Source organism: Heteronotia binoei, chromosome 12, assembly GCF_032191835.1.
Source record: "Heteronotia binoei isolate CCM8104 ecotype False Entrance Well chromosome 12, APGP_CSIRO_Hbin_v1, whole genome shotgun sequence".
Lineage (NCBI taxonomy): Eukaryota > Metazoa > Chordata > Lepidosauria > Squamata > Gekkonidae > Heteronotia > Heteronotia binoei.
Window position 1 is genome coordinate 78,983,660 of NC_083234.1, and position 18,942 is coordinate 79,002,601.

Below are 18,942 nucleotides of genomic sequence, written 5' to 3' on the forward strand. Positions count from 1 at the left end.
TAGTGTTACGTAATACACCACTTCTGGAATTTCAGTCTGTCTCAAGCACTTTTTGTGATGCAGGTGTTCTGACACACCATGTTGCCAGGTCATGTCTCATGCCCACTTAGGAAGAGCTGCCCTGTTTATTGGCACACCTGTAGTGTAATCAGCAAGCCTCTAATTAAGACAGCTGATGGCTCCTGTCCTCTGTTCTGCTTCCGGCAGCTGTGGGGAAGAGCCCAGATATGGAAATGCTGGCCAGTGAGAACACAGTCCATGGCCTGATAAACTCCATGAAGGCATACGCGAACAATGAAGGGCTATTGGAGATGATCTGCACATTATTCATGATGATGTCGAGTAGTGGTGAGTGAACGTTGCTGTCTTCTGTGTCTCCCACCAGTCTCTGTGTCAAAGGGCCTGGGTCCCAGCATGAAAGGAACGAAAAGCCCACTTGTCTAAGAAGGACAGTGATGTCTTTACAGGCATTCTGCTGTTATTTCTAGCAGGCCAGAAGGCCACAGATGGGTAATCCATGGCGGGCCACACTTGCAGGCGGACACTGGGACTGAGGCCCAGTGAATTCTTAGCCATTGTTACAAAAGCCACCTCGACCATTTCTGCATCTCCACTGTGGTTTGTGTCCCACCGGTTGAGAATCACAGACCTAGCCCCAAATGTTGGGTACATTAGGCAAAGTAGTTGCCCATCTGAAGTCCTATGAAGAAAGGTTGAAGGAGCTGGGGATGTTTAGCCTGGAGAGGAGGCGACTGAGAGGTGATAGGATCACCATCTTCAAGTACTTGAGCTGTCAGAGAGAGGATGGTGTGGAATTGTTTTCTCTGGCCCCAGAAGGTAGGACCAGAACCAATGGGTTGAAATTAAATCAAAAGAGTTTCCGACTCAACATTAGGAAGAACTTCCTGACTGTTAGAGAGGTTCCTCAGTGGAACAGGCTTCCTCGGGAGGTGGTGGGCTCTCCTTCCTTGGAGGTTTTTAAACAGAGGCTAGGTGGCCATCTGACAGCAATGAGGATCCTGTGAGTTTAGGGGGAGGTATTTGTGAATTTCCTGCATTATGCAGGGGGTTGGACTAGATGACCCTAGAGGTACCTTCCAACTCTAGGATTCTATTATTCTTTCTTCCAGCTAGGATCATTTTTGCACAGTAACTCTGTTCTTGGATTAGTCATCACTCGTTTTGAGTCCAGCCAGCAGTGGTTAGAGGGGCAGCAATGCCTGCTAATAATGTCAGCTAATAATGTCAGGGTGACTCACCTCATGCTTGAACTGCTTGAAGAGGGCTTGAAGAGACCTTCTGCTGACACAGGAAGGCAGCTGTGGTGCTCTTTGGGTAGCTCAACAGTTCAGTCCAGACTCCACAGCCACTGGCATGAAATGAAAGCCATATCTTAAGTGTCCCCATCGTGGTGCCTGTGGGTGCCATGGCACCCATCAACAGCCTTTCTGGTGCTTGCCAAGTGATTTTAGTAAGTGGACAGAGCCAGGAGGGGCTTTTGCCCAGCAAGGCTTCTGATTGGCCATGGGAGATTTAATTGGCTGTGCAGGTTTTTTTAAAAAAAATTGCATTGGCAGCAGCTGCCACCACAGGACAAGGATCTTCACTGTGTGACTGAAGCTAAGCTGCAGCAGCCATTTTGTGGCTGGCTCGGCCTCCTTTGGCAGCCATTTTGTGATACACTCTGTCAGAATTCTGAAGGTGCCTCCAGGTGTCCTATGTGAACTGAGTTCGCAGACTAAGGTCTCTTTCATTAGCTGCTTACCAGCATGAACAGCATTTGAGTTCTCTTTTATGAGCTTTGGTAGCTCACTCCCATTTGCAAGAGGGCAGGGGGTGGGAGTAGGGAATTCTGCCAAGGCTTCTGCAGCTGCTCACACAGAAAAGAGCAGGTTGATGTATGATAAGATTTATGCCCACCTTTCCTTGGGGCTCAAGGCATCTTACATATCACAACTGAAAAATAGCAATTAAACCCAAAAGAAGAAAACTCTCTAGAAAGGCCCTCCTTTCTCCTCGAAGAAACGAGGAGGCTGAAGTTGGTTCTGCTGAATTTACACATAAGTCACAAATAAGGAATGAATAAGGAACTGGGAATAAGGAACCAGCCTCCTAAAGAAACCCGCAGTTTTGGCATTAAAAGCCCTAACAAGTGAAGCGGTCTTGCAGTGTCTCCTGAAGATTTATTCATTTATGCAAACCTCTCCTGCCTTTCCTCTTGGCTGAAGGTCGGCTTGCCAATCCCCAGGTCCCAGCAGGGGATTCCCCGCTTTTGAAGGCTCCTTCCCGCCCCCACAGCCAGCACCTGCCTTTCCACTTTAGAACTACAGCAGGGGTGGCCAAACTGCGGCTCGGGAGCCACATGTGGCTTTTTAAAGTTTCCTCTGTGGCTCCCAAAGCTGTCTCCCCACCCCATGTATCCCAGACCCCGTTTTGAAAGCGGAAAGCTAGTAAAAAAAAAATAAAGCAAAGAGGAGGGTGGGAAGGCAGGCTAGAGCAGCCAGGAGTCTCTGTTCACCAGGGCCGGATCTAGAGGGGGGCAGAAGGGGTGGCTTGCCCCGGATGCTGCATGGGGAGGCCTGCCAAATTGGGCGCCCAGGCTGGAGGGTGCATGCCTGCCGCCCCGCTCCACAGCGCCCTCCGCGCCTCCCCCTCTCCATGCTGCACCCCCTCCTCCCTCCCTTCCCCACCCCAGGTCTATTTCAATGCCGGGAAGGGGGATCGAGCTCCCCCCCTCACTCAGCACTCCCTCAGCAGCGGTGCAGCCAGCAGCAGCAAGAATGCCCCGGGTCCTGAAAGCTGCTGCCTCCTCCCCGCTTCCTGGATGGGAGGGGGGCACCTTTCGATAGCCTGGGATGGGAGTGCGCCCCGGCCCTCTGGGCGTTCCTGGCGAGGAGGCTGAAGAAGCCCCAGCGGGACCAGGAGCACGTCAGGGGGCGGTGAGGGGAAAGCCTGCTGCCCGGGCTGTGAAGCAGGGGTGCTGCAAGGAGCCGCCCCCACTCTGCCTGCCCTGGCCGCCTCTCCACTGGCCTGGCCGGAGGCTCGGGGCACTCCTCAGCCTCACCAGCCCCTGGCTTGGAAGGGTCCTGCAGGCAGCAGTTGGGGGGCTGCTGCTGGGGTGTGAGTTGCAGGCAGCCAGCGGCATCTGGCCTCCTTTTGGAAGCCCTGTTGGCAAGGAAGGGGGGCGGGCGGTGTGCAGCGGAAAAGGGGAAAGGAAGGTCCCCCGTGCAAGCACCAGCCCTGTCCGGCTCTGGGTGACGTTGCTTTCACAGGGTGGTTTGCCCTGGCCTTCCCCAGCCATCTACAGCGAGGGTAGAGGAAAGAAGCCCTCCCCCTCCCCCGAGGTAGGGTTGCCAATCCCCAGGTGGGGGCAGGGGAAAGACCGCCCATTTGGAGGCCCTCCCCCACTTCAGGGTCAACGGAAAGCGGGGGCGGGGGGGAATGTCTGCTGGGCACTCCATTATTCCTTATGAAGATCGATTCTCTTAGGGTATAATGAAGAATTGATAAGCGGGTATATGGCGCTCTGGGTGGGCTGTTTTTGAGGTAGAGGCACCAATGTTTCAGTATAGCATCCAGTGCCCCTCCCCAAAATACCCCCCAAGTTTCAAAATGATTGAACCAGGGGGTCCAATTCTATGAGCCCCCAAAGAAGGTGCCCCTATCCTTCATAATTTCCTATGGAAGGAAGGCATTTTAAAAGGTGTGTGGTCTCTTTAAATATGATGGCCAGAACTCCCTTTGGAGCCCAGTCGTGCTCATCACACCCTTTGTAATGTACTCAGAGACGAGACGTGTTGAAGGCAACATGCTTTAATGGATGGTACATCACAGAACAGGGCAACGCGGGCCGGGACCCGCTTTATATACATTAGACCCGGAACAGCCCTCTAGCTGGCCAGTCCAATCCTGGCCAGTCAAACTTCCCGCCACTGATCTTGATAGGTGGAGTCTTTTCCCGCGCTGCACAGGGTGACTAAGGGACTTCCCCTGGTCGCCATTGCTGCATGGCCGCGCGGTGCTTTAATCAAGCACAAGACACTACATTCCTCCCCCCCTAGTTTAAGTTACATAATCATGCAAGTAAGCAGGCACCCTGCATTCCCGGGTGGATCTCCTCGGGGTGGCTATCGGCGCGGAAACAGCCCCCGGGGAGGGGGTCTCTTCTTGGGGATTCGCCCCCGGTGGCTGGCGGGCCGGCTCTGGCTGTGGGTCAGGATTACCCCCAGCCCAACAACAGGGTACAGCCCCGCAGAGCTACTCATGGGGAGGAAATTAACAACCAGGCTGGACAGGCTACACCCGGACCGAGCCACAGACGTCCGCAGTTCCCCAGAAGTCAGGGAAGCGGTGCAGGGGTTATGGAACAGGAAGGCTGCGAGGTGGTGGTCCCAGTCCCCTTGAACAATACGACCCAGGGCCTCTTTGGTGGTGGACGTTACCGGGATCACCTCTAGCCATTTTGTGTAGGCATCGACCAGGATAAAGAAAACTTGACCCTGGTACGGGCTGGCGAAATCTAGGTGGAGGTGAGACCACGTCCGCCGGTTGGACTCCCATCGGTGGACTGGTGCTGAGGGCGGGTCAGGCCTGGACTCTTGGCATGGTTGGCACCTTCTTACCCACCCCTCTATCTCCTCATCCATGCCTGGCCACCACACATAGCTTCTGGCCAGGGCTTTCATCCTCACTATCCCCGGGTGGATTTCGTGGAGAGCTTCTAGAACCTGTTTGTACATGGGGGGGGGGGGGAACCACCACCCTGCTGCTCCAGAGTATGCACCCCTGTTGGGTGGACAGTTCATCTCTGCGTGATGCAAACGGCCTGAACTCACTGTCCACCTTGCCCGTAGGCCACCTCCTTCCCACCCAGTCCAAAACCCGAGCGAGGATACGGTCCCTGCCCGTTGCCCGAGCTACCTCAGCGACGTGGAGGGGGCGCTCGGGCAGGGACTCTATGAGCATCACCATGTGGGCCAGGGCGGGATCTGGATCCGTTGAGGAAAGCAGCAGGTGGCTGAGGGCGTCCGCGTGCCCCATGGCTTTGCCCGGGCGGTGCACCAGGGTGTAGGTGTAAGAGTTCAGGAATTGGTTCCACCTTAGGACTCTTTGTGACAATATTTGGGGGGTCTGACGATCAGGGGCGAGGAGGCCCAGGAGCGGCTTGTGATCAGTGGCAATGGTGAATCGCCTACCGTACAGGTAGTCATTGAATTTGTGTACCCCCGCCACGATTGCCAAAGCCTCCTTTTCGATTTGTGCGTAGTTGCACTCCGCAGGGGTCAGGGTCCTCGAATATTACGCCACTGGAACTTCCCTCCCGTCCGGGAGTTGGTGTCTCAGAACGGCGCCCACTCCGTACGGGGAAGCATCGCAAGCCAGAATCAGCGGCAGGCCCTCGTCGAAGTGGTGCAGCACGGCATTCGAGACCAGGAGGTCTTTCACCGCTTGGAATGCAGCAGCTTGGTGCTTACCCCAAACCCACGGGGCTTGTTTGTCCAGCAACCAGTGCAGCGGTTCCGCCACAGCAGCTTTGTGGGGCAAGAACGAATGATAAAAGTTCAACAAGCCCAAAAAACTCTGTAGCTCCGCCTTACACGTGGGGGCTGGGGCTGGACAATAGCCCTGGTCTTGTCCTCCGTCGGGTGAATTCCCGCCGTGTCCACGGCGAATCCCAGGAACTCCACCCGCGGAACTCCTAACAAGCATTTTTCTTTCTTTACTTTCAGTCCCGCCACTTGGAAGCGGCGGAGTACCTCTCGCAGGCGGCTGCTGAACTCTCCTGCGTCTGGGGCAGCGATTAAAACGTCGTCAAAAAATGGCTGTACTCCGGGGATCCCTTTAAGGAGAGAGTCCATTATGCTCTGAAAGATCCCCGGAGCTACGCTAACCCCAAACTTCTAACCCTAAAGGCCCCCCTGTGGGTCACAATGGTCTGTGCCTCTGCTGTCTTGGCGTCGACCGGTAGTTGCTGGTACGCTTGTGCCAAATCCAGCTTCCCAAAAACCCGGGACCCTGCTGACCACCGGGATGGGGTAGGGGTTGTCCGGGAGCGCTTTGTTTATCGTGCACTTGTAGTCAGCGCAGATTCTCACGTCCCCATTAGGTTTCACCGGCGTTACTATGGGGGTTTTCCAGGCTGCATACGCCACTGGTTCTAAGACGCCCTGGGCTGTGAGGCAGTCCAGTTCTGCCTCTATCTTAGGTTTTAAGGCAAACAGGACGTGCCTCACCTTGAGCCGAATCGGTCTGACCAGGGGATCGATCGGTAGGGTAATGGGCAGCCCCTTGTAACTCCCCAGGGACCTGTCAAAAACTGCTGGGAACTCCTGGCAGACGTCCTCAAAACTACTTGCCTGCACGTGCTCCACCCCCACTAACTGGATCCCTAGTGGTTGGAACCAGGCCAGCCCCAGTAGAGTGGTAAGTTGGCGCTTGACCACCAGAATGTCCAAGGGTCCCCTGAAGTTCCCTCTCTCTACTCGCACCCAGGCCCAGCCCACGATGTGCACCGGGTTTTTTTGGAAATCCCTCAGAACAAAGTCAGCCGGCCTCAGTTGGAGGCGGCGGGGACATAGTTTCCTTAGGGTTTCCTCTGAAATAATGGAGATGGAGGAACCCAAGTCCACCTCCATAAGACAGGGGGCACCCTCGATGAGGACCAACATTTTGACCTTGTCGGGGGCGGAGAGGGGCAAGTTTAATACCTGCAGGCTGGTTGACGCCATCGTGTGGGCTTCTGTAGAGTCGTGGTGGGTGGTCGTTCGCCTGCGGCTGATCTTGGCCTGGCAAGCCCGCACTATGTGGCCTGTTTTTCCGCAACTTCGGCAGTCCATGTTGTGGTATGGGCAGTCCTGCCTCTCGTGGGGGTCTCCGCAACTCGCACATTTGATTGTGATGGGTTTTTCCATCGCTCGCTGTCTCGTGGGGGCCCGTGATTCCGTCCCTTGTGGCCGCCGGAGCTAGAAAGCCTCTTCGTCCTCCGGGCCGCCGGGCGCCATCTCCTCCTGGTGGACGGTCTCGCCACGTGGGTGGCTGTATGCCTTGGTGGCTCTCTCAAAGGCCGTCGCCTCGTTGAAGGCTTGTTGGAGGTGAGCTCTTTCTTGGCAAAGAGTTTCTGCTGCAGCCTTTTGTCTCGGAGGCCCCAGACGAATCGGTCTCACAGGGCTTCCTCACGCTTATCGAAACTGCAGTTCCCTGCGATCTGCCGGAGAGCGGCCAGATAGACTGCCGCTGTCTCCCCAGGCTTCTGATCCCTCTTATGGAAGAGGAATCGACGGGCTACAATGGACGGTTGGGGCGAGAAATGCCCTGTGAGGAGTCTGACGACCTCCCCGTATCTCCTCTCGGTGAGCTTCGCGGGGGCTGAGAGACCGCGTGCGATCTTGAAGGTTGCCTCTCCGCAGATACTCAACAGGACGTCCCTCATACGGTTGTCGTCCGTGATCATGTTGGTCCGCAGGTAGCACTCGACCTGTTCGGTATAGGTCTCCCACCATTCGGGGTGGTCTGGATTGAACTCAGCAAGGAAGTGCCTCTTTGCCCTTGCTTAAGGTGCTGAGCTGAGCATGCTGGGCGCTTGCAAGACCGTGTTGCAGATTCATTGTTTATTTTGGCTGCAGTGTGTGTCTCATAATACAGCCATGCTTGGAAATGCTACCAGAGCCTGACAAGGGGCTTGTGGTTGTGGGATACAACAAATGACACTTTCAGTTGGTGGGGAAAGCAAAAAAAAGAGCAGGAAGTGAAGACTGCATTCAAAGAACGGAAAAACTCTTGTTTGAAAATTTTTATTTATTTTGAAAATATGTATTTATTTTGGGAATGGGAAAGTTCTGACTCCGCCCTAAAGTCTCCTGGCTCCACCCCCAAAGACCGCAGATATTTTCTGAGTTAGACTTGGCAACCCTGGCTGAAGGTGGCTTACAAATAATAGTTAAACCATCCCTAGCTAGAAGCCAAGGTAAAATAGCAAGCCTCGGATCCCAGGATGCCCTCCCCTCGTCTCCTCAGAGTGCCCGTTCCACAAAGTGGGCGCTCCAGTGGAGGTGGCAGGCAGGGGCTCTGGTTGCTGCTGGGAGGGCACCTTAAGTGGCCCTTCATCTTGTTTCCATTCTCAGGGAAGGGGGCCCCCACGATGTTGCAGATGGCCTTTAGGCTTTACTCAGTTCAAAAGATGACCCCTGGCTGGAAATCAGTTGCTGGCTGAATTCTTGCAGACCGCTTGCAAATTAAAAGTGCAACTGGGCCAGAAAAATGGGAAGCCCCTGAAAAATTTGGGCACACACACACACATTCTTATTTTGTATTAGGGCTCCCTATTAGGATTCCCAGTTTCCCGCCCCATGGGTTTTTACGATGCACCTTCAGGTGATGATTTACCAACAGATTGCCTATATAAGCTGGAGACTTATAGTTAGTATCTCCTTTCTTTTGCTTACCAGACATAGCTGTGGAAGCCCTGAGGAAAGCGGGGCTTTTCCCAGAAGTCCTGACAGCTCTGAGCAATTGTGCCCAAAACAAAAACATCAGCCTTGCTTGCTGCGGAGTCATCTGGAGCTTGGTAACCAACGGTACGCAGATGAAGAGTGCAGCGGAGGCTTTGGCTTCTGTGCCTGGAGAAACATTTGCAGACTTCCACCACTCCCAAGAAGAAGAAGAACTGCAGATTTATACCCCACTCTTCTCTCTGAATCAGAGACTCAGAGTGGCTTACAATCTCCTATGTCTCATCCCCCCACAACAGACCCCCCCCCCCTGTGAGGTGGCTGGGACTGAGAGGGCTCTCACTGCAGCTGCCCTTTCAAGGACAACTCCTGTGAGAGCTATGGCTGACCCAAGGCCATTCCAGCAGGTGCAAGTGGAGGAGTGGGGAATCAAACCCGGTTCCCCCAGATAAGAGTCTGCAGACTTAACCACTACACCAAACTGGCTCAGAGCTGCTGAAGACAGTGTTTGTGCTCAGAACTTGTCTGTTCTTGGGACCACTGTCTGAGGAAACTGCAAGGAGGGTCCTGCCTGAATAGAGGGAGTGACCCCCATATCCAGAACATAGGGGGTGGGAAGGAAACATGGTAGTGCCTTTGGGCATGCTCTTTCCCAAATCACATTTTCTCAGGGATCGTTTTGTAGAAAAAGAGGTACCTGAGCTCATTAGGACAACTCGTTTGCATAACTAATTTGCATATGCCACACACCCCTGACGTCACAGAAAGTGTAAATTATATCAGCTCAGCATCTACCTTTAATGCTTCTTGAATTAGAATTAAATAAAACCTTACTCCCATCATATTTTTTAAATGACTTTCTCCTCTGAGACCACAGTGGCATAAGGAAGATTTCCATCTGTCTGCTTTATATGTTTTGGTTATTTCCCCATTTTTGTGGAGAGAAATATTAGAAAGTTTGTCAAATTTTAGAGTTCAGTAAAATTCTCACAGGGGGTTTGAACAAGGGAGCCCCGAAGCAAGTATTTGGGGGTGGGAGGAGAGAAGGAAAGAAAGAACACCTGCCCAAAATGAGGCCTACATATACTTCTATGTTTTTTCCCTTTTATTTCAAATTGTCCATCCGTTTAAAATTGATCCCGTGGCTCAAAATAATTCAAAATGTTATTTATTTATTTATTTATTTTATACTCTCCACAGGGGGCTCAGGGCAGCTGACAGCATTTAAACTACAATAAATACAGATACTGCCATAAATATAGAACAATAAAGCCAATCAAGTGCTTCTAATTCCCCATCATTTTGAGGAGATGATGCATGATAAATGCCAAATCATCTAATGCAGAGTAACTGCATTTTCCAACAGACCTTTGGAAAGGAGCAAGATGTAAATAATCTAATCAGTGTGTTATAGTATGTTTCCTGGATAATTTTTCTTTGTTTCTCCATGGATCTAGTAACTGATGTGTCTGAAATCCCACTGAAATGTGCTATTGAGATGGTCTCTACAGTCCTCTATGTGCACCTTCAACATGGAGATGTGGCAGAATCTGCGTGCTGTGCTTTCTGGGCCCTGGCCCTTCACGGTGAGTTTTCATTATCCAGCTGTAGAGGAAGAGAACTTCATTTTGAAGAAGAAGAAGATATTGGATTTATATCCCGCCCTCCACTCCGAAGAGTCTCAGAGTGGCTCACAATCTCCTTTCCCTTCCTCCCCCACAACAACACCCTGTGAGGTAGATGAAGATATTGGATTTATATCCCGCCCTCCACTCCGAAGAGTCTCAGAGCGGCTCACAATCTCCTTTACCTTGCCCCCCCCCCACAACAGACACCCTGTGAGGTAGATGAAGATATTGGATTTATATCCCGCCCTCCACTCCGAGGAGTCTCAGAGCGACTCACAATCTCCTTTCCCTTCTCCCCCCCACAACAGACACCCTGTGAGGTAGATGAAGATATTGGATTTATATCCCGCCCTCCACTCCGAGGAGTCTCAGAGCGGCTCACAATCTCCTTTCCCTTCTCCCCCCCACAACAGACACCCTGTGAGGTAGATGAAGATATTGGATTTATATCCCGCCCTCCACTCCGAGGAGTCTCAGAGCGACTCACAATCTCCTTTCCCTTCCTCCCCCACAACAGACACCCTGTGAGGTGGGTGGGGCTGAGAGGGCTCTCACAACAGCTGCCCTTTCAAGGACAACCTCTGCCAGAGCTATGGCTGACCCAAGGCCATTCCAGCAGCTGCAAGTGGAGGAGTGGGGAATCAAACCCAGTTCTCCCAGATAAGAGTCCGCACACTTAACCACTACACCAAACTGGCTCTCTTTTGGAGTGGAATTGCTTAACTTTCATCTAAGGGTGGTATTTCTCAAGCCGCGTTGCTTTCCTTGGCACCGTGGGCACACCCAGAAGGTCTTTCCTTAGAGGGAAAAACACAGGACAGTTGCGCACCGTGACTAATTTTACCTTGTGGTATTGGACATTCACACCAATAAGACCTAAGCCCAAAAGCCCCATGCAAACTCTAGAGCATCGACCCTGCTGCAACCTCTGGCAACATGCAAGAAAGCTGCCTCAGCCCATGCATCTGTCAGCCCATGCAGAAAGGAATCGCTGCCAGCGTGGAGCAAGGAAGCCTCACCCTCCTCACCGTCTGGGTAGCAGAAAGAGGGGGGCGGGGGGGGTCTCTAGAGCTTGTTCCCTGGGGGAGGCAGAAAGTCTTCTGGGATATTTCTCCTCTGGAGCTGGATGAGCATCTCAGTTATGTAGAGTCATGCTTCATCATATGACAAATATTTCCTCATCACCACCGCCTGAAGCGATTCTGTCTCTTCCAGGAAATACCAATCAACCAATCATTTATTACAGTCATAGACCAGAATAAGGCATACATGAACAGAGTGGCGACAAGAACATATATGCACAACCTCCATGTGTGTGTGTGTGTGTGTAATATATGAAAAAGCAAAACCATGTCACTGAATCAGCACTGTCCCTCTGTAGACTCCGGCAGCTGCCCAGAATCTGGCAACTCTGTCTGAGGTTTCAGATTCATGAGCTGCAAAAAGAAAGGAGGCCTACCATTCTCCCACTCTTCCCCAGGAGTGTTTGGAGGACAGGTGTAATAAAAACATACCTGAGAAGGTCATTAGAGAAGGGACAGTGCAGACGCTTCGCTTTCCCCAGCAGAGCAAGAGCGCAAGTGCTCCTGAAGGGGCCTCATGCCATGGTGTCTTCCTTCTAATAAAGTGGATGGAGGAAGTGCGAGGGTCAATTCCTTGTTCCTGAAGTGATATTTTGCAGCACAACTTGCTGAAGTTTGATATCCCAAATCCTTTGCTTAATTTCAGATGCAGTTTTGCAATAACCCAAAGCTATTAAGCTACTGGGAGAACATTCAAGTGATTACAGTCACTCTTAAAAGAACTTTTTTTCCATTTTGACTGAAAGGTGACTGTTAGCATTAAAGATGCAAGACCCGCAGGAGAGAAAACAAGCTGTGGACAGTAGTCGATCTTGTGCAGTCATGCTCAAGATTCCAGAGAAATTAAACCTGATGCAAAACTGCATAGGGAACACAGCAAGGGACCTCAAAGATGGCTCTCGCGAGTTTGATCTGGATGATTTCAGAGGATCTAAAGTTCATATCTGAACATAACTGGGAGCCATATATATAGCAGCTGTGTGATAACCTTGGCCACAAAGACACAGCTGAAGGTTCATATTGGCCTTCTCTGATACAGAAAAATCCTCCCAAAGCAGAGACACTTACCTGTGTATTCCTCCAGGGAATGCCAGTATTTGCACAATGGCATGAAACACTCCATTTTTTTTTCTTTCCAAAATAGTACAGTTGCTACAAAGGGGAGGGGCGGTGGCTCAGTGGTAGAGCATCTGCTTGGTAAGCAGAAGGTCCCAGGTTCAATCCCCGTCATCTCCAACTAAAAAGGGTCCACAGGCAATAGGCTTGAAAAACCTCAGCTTGAGACCCTGGAGAGCCGCCGCCAGTCTGAGTAGACAATATTGAGGGGAGGGATGGTAGCTCAGTGGTAGAGCATCTGCTTGGTAAGCAGAAGGTCCCAGGTTCAATCTCTGGCATCTCCACTAAAAAAGGGTCCAGGCAAATTGGCATGAAAAACCTTAGCTTGAGAGCCGCTGCCAGTCTGAGTAGACAATACTGACTTTGATGGACCGAGCGTCTGATTCAGTATAAGGCAGCTTCATATGTTCATATGTTGTAGAAAAACATAATGGGTTTTATTTCATTGGATACTTGTCATTTTCTCCCTCCAGGTTGCGTTGATGAAGTGAATTATGAGCCCTATTCCTTGCTTCTGCTGAATGCTCTCCGGCTGCACCCGGAAAGGCCAGTGCTGGCCAAGAATGCTTGCCTGGCATTGGCTAGCCTTCTAAGGACATCTGGTAAGCACCTGAAAGAGACAGGGGAGCAGGCTGAGAGCTTTGTAGCCTGCAACACAAGTCAGAAGAAAGCAACCAGGGGCAAGGGGAGGTGGATCTGGCTGCTGCAGTCACTCCAGGCCTCAGAATCACACAAAGGTTTGCAGAAGGCGGGTGTGGGTCCTGGGGAGACTGGCAGCATGCACTGATTGGCTGGAGCTGCAGAGCTGGCCTTGCAGTACCCAAAAACTTCTTGTGACCCCCAGGCCAAAAGATGCTCAGCTGGCTACCACCAGAACTGTGGAATGCTCTCCCTGAAAATATTAGGGCCCTGCAGGACTTGCCACAGTTCCTCAGGGCCTGTAAACAGAACTGTTTAAACTAGCTTTTAATAACTAACGGGGAAGTGACCACTGTACCACAGCATTGATATCTAAACCCAGCCCAGTATAAATATAGAGCGCCAAACATATTTGACAACACTGCTGTATGCAGAGCTAAATACGAACTAATAATATCGACGCCATCTTGGATTTTAGGATGGAAACTGCAAATGTATTGTACGTATACAACGAATTTTAACAGTTTCGCTGTATTTTATTTTAACGTTACGTATTTTAACTGTTGTTCGCCGCCCTGAGCTCGATAGGGGAGGGCGGGATATAAATATAAAATAAATAAAATGAACATAGACAAGTGTGCAGTCAGCGTTGCCATTCCCAGGCAGTGTTGCAAAAACTAAGCATGAGCCCAAATAATAACTTGAGGCCGTTTGCCCACTCAGAGCATGAGAGTGGTGGGAACCAGACCAAGTGGTTGTGCCATAGAACCGCTACCTTGACAGGGACTGCTGTTGCTCTTATATCAAATCCACAAAGCAGATGCAAAAATAAGAAAGTGAAATAAGCTGGATGTCAGCTTGTATGCCTTGAAGTTTGCTTTATTACCTGCAGTGTTTATTTACTGTGAACTAACCCTGCAAATCCATTACTAACCCCAGTGCTGCAGAAGAATGTGAGGGGTGGACGGGAGGGGTGATGAGGGTGCCAAAAGGTCTTTGAAATAGAAAACATCTAGCCGGTTCCCAGGCATCTGGCCGGGACGAGCAAGGCCACAGCAGGGGAGGAAAGACAGGCTGTATATGTGGAGAGATAACAGATATGGGAACTGGTTACTTTTGGTGGAAGGGCCTCCGCTTTATTGTGAGAAGTGATTTAAAACCCCCTTGCTTTGATGTATGCCAATAAATGCCTATGCCTGTACCCAACTCGCTATTAGTATCAATGAACTTGCGTAGTGAGTAGTATTGCTGTATTCAATACATAGAAACTTTGTTTTGAACAAAGCTAAGTCTATTCATCTTTGAAACTTCAATGCCTCGGTGCTGACACTGGAAGCAGATGTGACAGAGGATCCGGGCAGGAAATGCCCAGCCATTATCAAGGGCTGCCTCTGCGGCCACTGGCACTGATGAGTCAGCAGCTGTCTGGAAGCATCCAGAAGGCTGGTCTCTTAAGGTGGTCCTTGTACTGCTGGACTCTGCTTAGGAGAGAGGCAGAAAACGGCTCAGATCACAAGCCTACCTGCTCTCCCAGCCATGAAGACAGAGCCTTCCCCTTCCAACGTTCAGCCTTCTGCAGGAGGACATTAATGCTGGGTTAATGCTGAAGACTGGGTTGTTTAATTGATAGTTTTAGCTGTTTATTGCGTTTTGTAAGATTCCAGAGAAGTTTTCAAACTTATAGGTGTCTCCCTTTTCCCAGAACTGTCTGGTTTCCGTTTCATCGTCACTGACGACAAGGGCAGTGGCATAACGGTGCTCAAGGAGTGCTATCAGCTGCACCGTGAGGACCCTGAAGTGGTGGAAGACATGTGCATGCTGATTGACGAGATGTTCAACTATGGTAAATCTACTGCCTCGTAACTCCCACTTCCTTCACAAGCCAGGAGACAAGGGATTTGGATTCCCCACCTCATTTCACCCCAGCCTTGCCAGCTCCAGAGGAACTGAAAAGTACTAATAGTGATCTACCTCAGAAGCAAGCTGCAGATGAGAGGGAGATGAGATGCTTAGGCTGGGTGCAGGCGTTTGTGATTTTCCTGCATTGTGCAGGAGGTTGGACTAGATGACCCTTTCTATGAATCCCACTCCAGGACACCCAGGGATGGTTTTAGACACCTCCTTCCTTACCTGTCAGCCTTGGCTCTCATGAGGTGGCACAGTTGCTCTGTGGAATCTTGGGTAACATAGAAACCTCTTGGAATGCTTTCAAGCATTCTGTCAGTGGGAACTACTATTTAACTGTGGGCAGGGGGTGGCCCTCCTAGTAGTGGATTATAGGATCAGAGTCTACACACTAAGTTTCAGAGTAGTAATATTAGGATAATCAGAAAATTTTGAACAGATTACCGTGTCAAGGACAATGCACCATTAATTCAGATAAGTTAAAAGGTCCAAATAAGAGGTAAGAAAAATAGATGCGACCCCAGAGATGTCTGACTTGGTTAGGTCCAGGGCCTTTTCAGCCCTGGCCCCTGCCTGATGAAATGAGCTTCCCGTGGAGGTCCAGGCCCTGCTTCAGTTCCACAGGGCCTGTAAAATAGAGCCCTTCCGCCAGGCCTTCAGTTGAGAGAGAGCTACTGGCCCAGCATAAAGTATGTACCACTGAGTCATGAATATTACAGAGGCTGTAAGGCTCCAGAGATAAGCAATGTTAAAATATTTTTGAAAGCCACAGAGTAAACGCTTTTAGTTATTCATATGTGCATCTCTTGACAAAGATATTAATCGAAACGGGAAACATAACAATCGAAATTCCGTCGAGAACATACTTTATGCACAGTTGGAGAATATATTGTTATCACCTTTGAGTGTTGTAGAAGTCTTTACATATTCCTTGGGAGCCTGGAACTGTAATGGAACTTGGTTTGGTTTATGTTATTCTATATTGTATTTATTGGCAACAGTGCATTTTGAATTTTTCTCATAAGTAATACTAGTGTTTTGTGTATTATGTGTTGGAGATATTTAGTACATTGTTTTCATTATACAAGGGAGATATTTGGTGTTTTCTGGTTGTTTAGTCTTTCTCCCCATCCGTTTTTTCCTTGAGGCCTTCAGTTGAGGCAGTGGCCGTCACCTGCTATTAGGCCTCCCCACCCCCCACCCCCTTTCCAGTGATCCAGGATCTGATAGGCCTGTTTACTAATCAGAAATTTTAGCTGTAGATATAAAGCTGAACTGGGGGGAGGTTAAGGACCAGTTTAGTTCCACATAAGTAGATGTAGCACAATTTGTTTTATCTTGCATTTTTATTACTTTTGCCCTTCCTTTAAAGGACACCAGGTGGCTTATATTGCCCCCCTCTCCTTTTTAAAAATTTGGTGAGGCTGGTTTGGCTGAGCTGTTGGATTCAAATCCAGGAGCCCATCAGAGACCAAAAAGATTTTTGGAGATGAAGCTTCCGGGTGTCAGAGCTTCCTCCATCAGATATCAAAAGGAGCTTTGACACTTAGCAGCTGATACACACCTCCCCCCCCCCAAGTTTTTGTAGGTTTCTAAGGTGCTACTGGACTTGAACCCACCTATGCTACTGAAAACCAGCCTAGTTCCCCTCTGAAACTGGTCTGGCTGGGGGACTTTCAGATTTCTAGTCTGCTTTTCCAGTGGTTAGATAAGGAAGAGAGGACACAAGAGGAGGGGAGGCTGAGGAAGGAGATTAGTTCGACAGAATTTATAAAACTGGGCCAGGCACCTTGGTTGAAGGTGGTGGAGTTTCCCAAGGGCCTGTGCTCCTCTGGCTGGTGATGGAGCCCAGGGCATCCTTTCCCTCCCCCTGTCCCATCCAGGGCCAAAGCAGCTGGCTGCTGAAGCAGAGTTCTTGTTGGTAGGGAAGGAGGGAGGAGCCAGCTGTGTCCAGGCTTCCCCTTGCCGTCCTGTTCCTTTGCCCATTCACTGTTACTCTCCTGGCTGCTGAGACAAGCCACAATTGCAGGCTAAAATCCCTGTCCTTGTGGTGACCCGAACATTCTAACTTTTCAAATGATGCCAGTCTCAGGAGTGTCGTGTTGCCACTTTGGGATATATTCCCTGCTCTTTCCTGAACTGTTTGCACTGAAGAGTGACTCCCCCCTTCTTTGACTCACAGATGAAATTGTGGTGGAGATGGTCTCCCAGAACATCACAGAGATGCTGACAGAAATGAAGGACAGGTTTACATCCAGTTTGGTAAGCAAAAATGCCAGTGATTGCAGACATTTCAATAGATGGTCCTTCTTCACTGGCTATGAGGGCACTATATAATCCATACAGTCTAGCATTAAATGACTCTGCTGAGATTAAAAGTTGTGATTTAGGTCTGGCTGGTTGCCTTTCGATTCTCAGATGTTTATACTCACTCTTGGCCTTTATTATTTCCTACTCTCTAACTTAAGAAAAGCGATGCTGGATATTTGGGCAGAGGCATGACACGGAAGCAGCACAGTAGGTGCCAAATAGCTTTTTAAAGAGGAGAAAACAAAACATGAACACACCAATGTCTGATGCTCTTTTCTTTTTTTGCATTCCCATCTCCAGGAAATTGTTACCTTGGCAGACAAGGCACTCTCCAAACTGCAAAAGAAAGGTAAACTGAAAACAAAACCTTCAGCAATGTCATTTAGAAAGGCTTCAAGTCTTCCCGGAACATCTGTTGCAGGGGTGTCAAGCTCATTTGTTATGAGGGCCGGATCTGACATAAATGAGACCTTGTCGGGCCGGGCTATGTTGGGAGGGCCATGTGTGTACCTATTTAAGATTAGGCAGCAGAGATAAACTTTTAAAGGACACAGACAAACACAAGTTTTGGGGGGTTTCTTTGAAAAAAGAGACTTAAAACATTAGCACTTGTTAGTCTTAAATGTGCTTTCTTTGTATTTCTCCCATGGAATCCAGGGAACCGGCAAAGGAAGCTCTGGCTCTTTCCCTTCCTCCCCAGGGAACCAGGAGGGGGAGCAGCCTCAACCAATGGAGAAAATCAAGGTTTTGCTCTGTAGCTCCTGTGCGATTGAGCAAGCCTCGCAAAGCAAGCTGAGATGTAGAAGGAAGCAAGAGGGTGGGAGAAGGAAGCAGACAAGAGCCAGTTGCTCGGGGGTCTGATAGGAGCCCTCTGGGGGCCGCATGTTTGACACCCTTGATCTATTGGGTTGAATCCTGTGGATCCATTCTGCTAATGTTTGTGCCTTCCCTCAGTACCACAAGCCTACTGCTGACAGAAGGGGCTCCCCTGCCAGACAGAGAAAGGCAGTTCTGTTAGTGAAACTGTCCTGTCCATTCTTTCAAAATATATGTTTCCCCCCCATACTTGCAGGGTACCTCACCTGAAATGTGACACCTGCCAGAGCAAGAGACTCCATCTTTGCCTGCAGCCTCAAGATAAGCGGCATCAAGATTCTAAGGGATTTCCAGTTTTGAATTTTAATAATTTCTATATTTCTTTTAATTTCTCTGTTACTTATGTTATAAGATATTGCCAAACTGTTGCACAGTTAATAAACATGTAGCCAGACTAGTGTGCCTGTGCTCCAGGTCAGGCGATAAAGGTGCGGTTTGGTTCAGAAGCTGGTGACCGAAAGAGAAACTGAGGCTCATGAAAGGGATTTGCTGAGTCTAATGGGATGTTTTGCTTCTCTATAAAACACTTAGAGCCAAAATACAAGTGACAGAGGCCACGGGCCCATCCCATGGCCACCACCACCACCATTTTAAAAGCATTTGTCTTAAAGACCTGTGGCCTCTGTCACTTGTATTTTGGTCTTCAAATATTGTATCCACCTGCTTTCGAGCTTCCCATCAATTTCAGACACACATGTGGATGACAAGTAAGGCCAGTGGTTCCTAGCCTTTTTCACTCGTAGCACCCTTGTGCTCATCTGATGCTCAAAGATAAACTAAATGCAACAGCATGAACCCACAGAAGTCAGCTGTACAGCGCAATATGCCAAAATAGGGTGTTGCTTCTCTGATTGAGAGAGAAATCCGGACTCGGTGTGAGTAGCTAGTGACTCACTTCGCAGTCAGCTCTTCAGGTCTCGTGCTGCTCTTAGGCAGAAA

General features: G+C 50.0%; 1 protein-coding gene across 1 annotated transcript; it reads left to right on the forward strand.

The window, feature by feature from the left end:
- The first annotated feature begins 197 nt into the window (after positions 1 to 197).
- LOC132580352 (serine/threonine kinase-like domain-containing protein STKLD1) lies at positions 198 to 18,397 on the forward strand. The gene is made up of 8 exons (XM_060251094.1): positions 198 to 348; positions 8,445 to 8,573; positions 9,905 to 10,033; positions 12,747 to 12,875; positions 14,615 to 14,755; positions 17,000 to 17,079; positions 17,428 to 17,476; positions 18,200 to 18,397. Exons 1-8 carry the CDS (start codon positions 228 to 230, stop codon positions 18,211 to 18,213), a joined length of 792 nt encoding a protein of 263 aa, XP_060107077.1. The 5' UTR covers positions 198 to 227; the 3' UTR covers positions 18,214 to 18,397.
- The last annotated feature ends 545 nt before the right edge of the window (positions 18,398 to 18,942 follow it).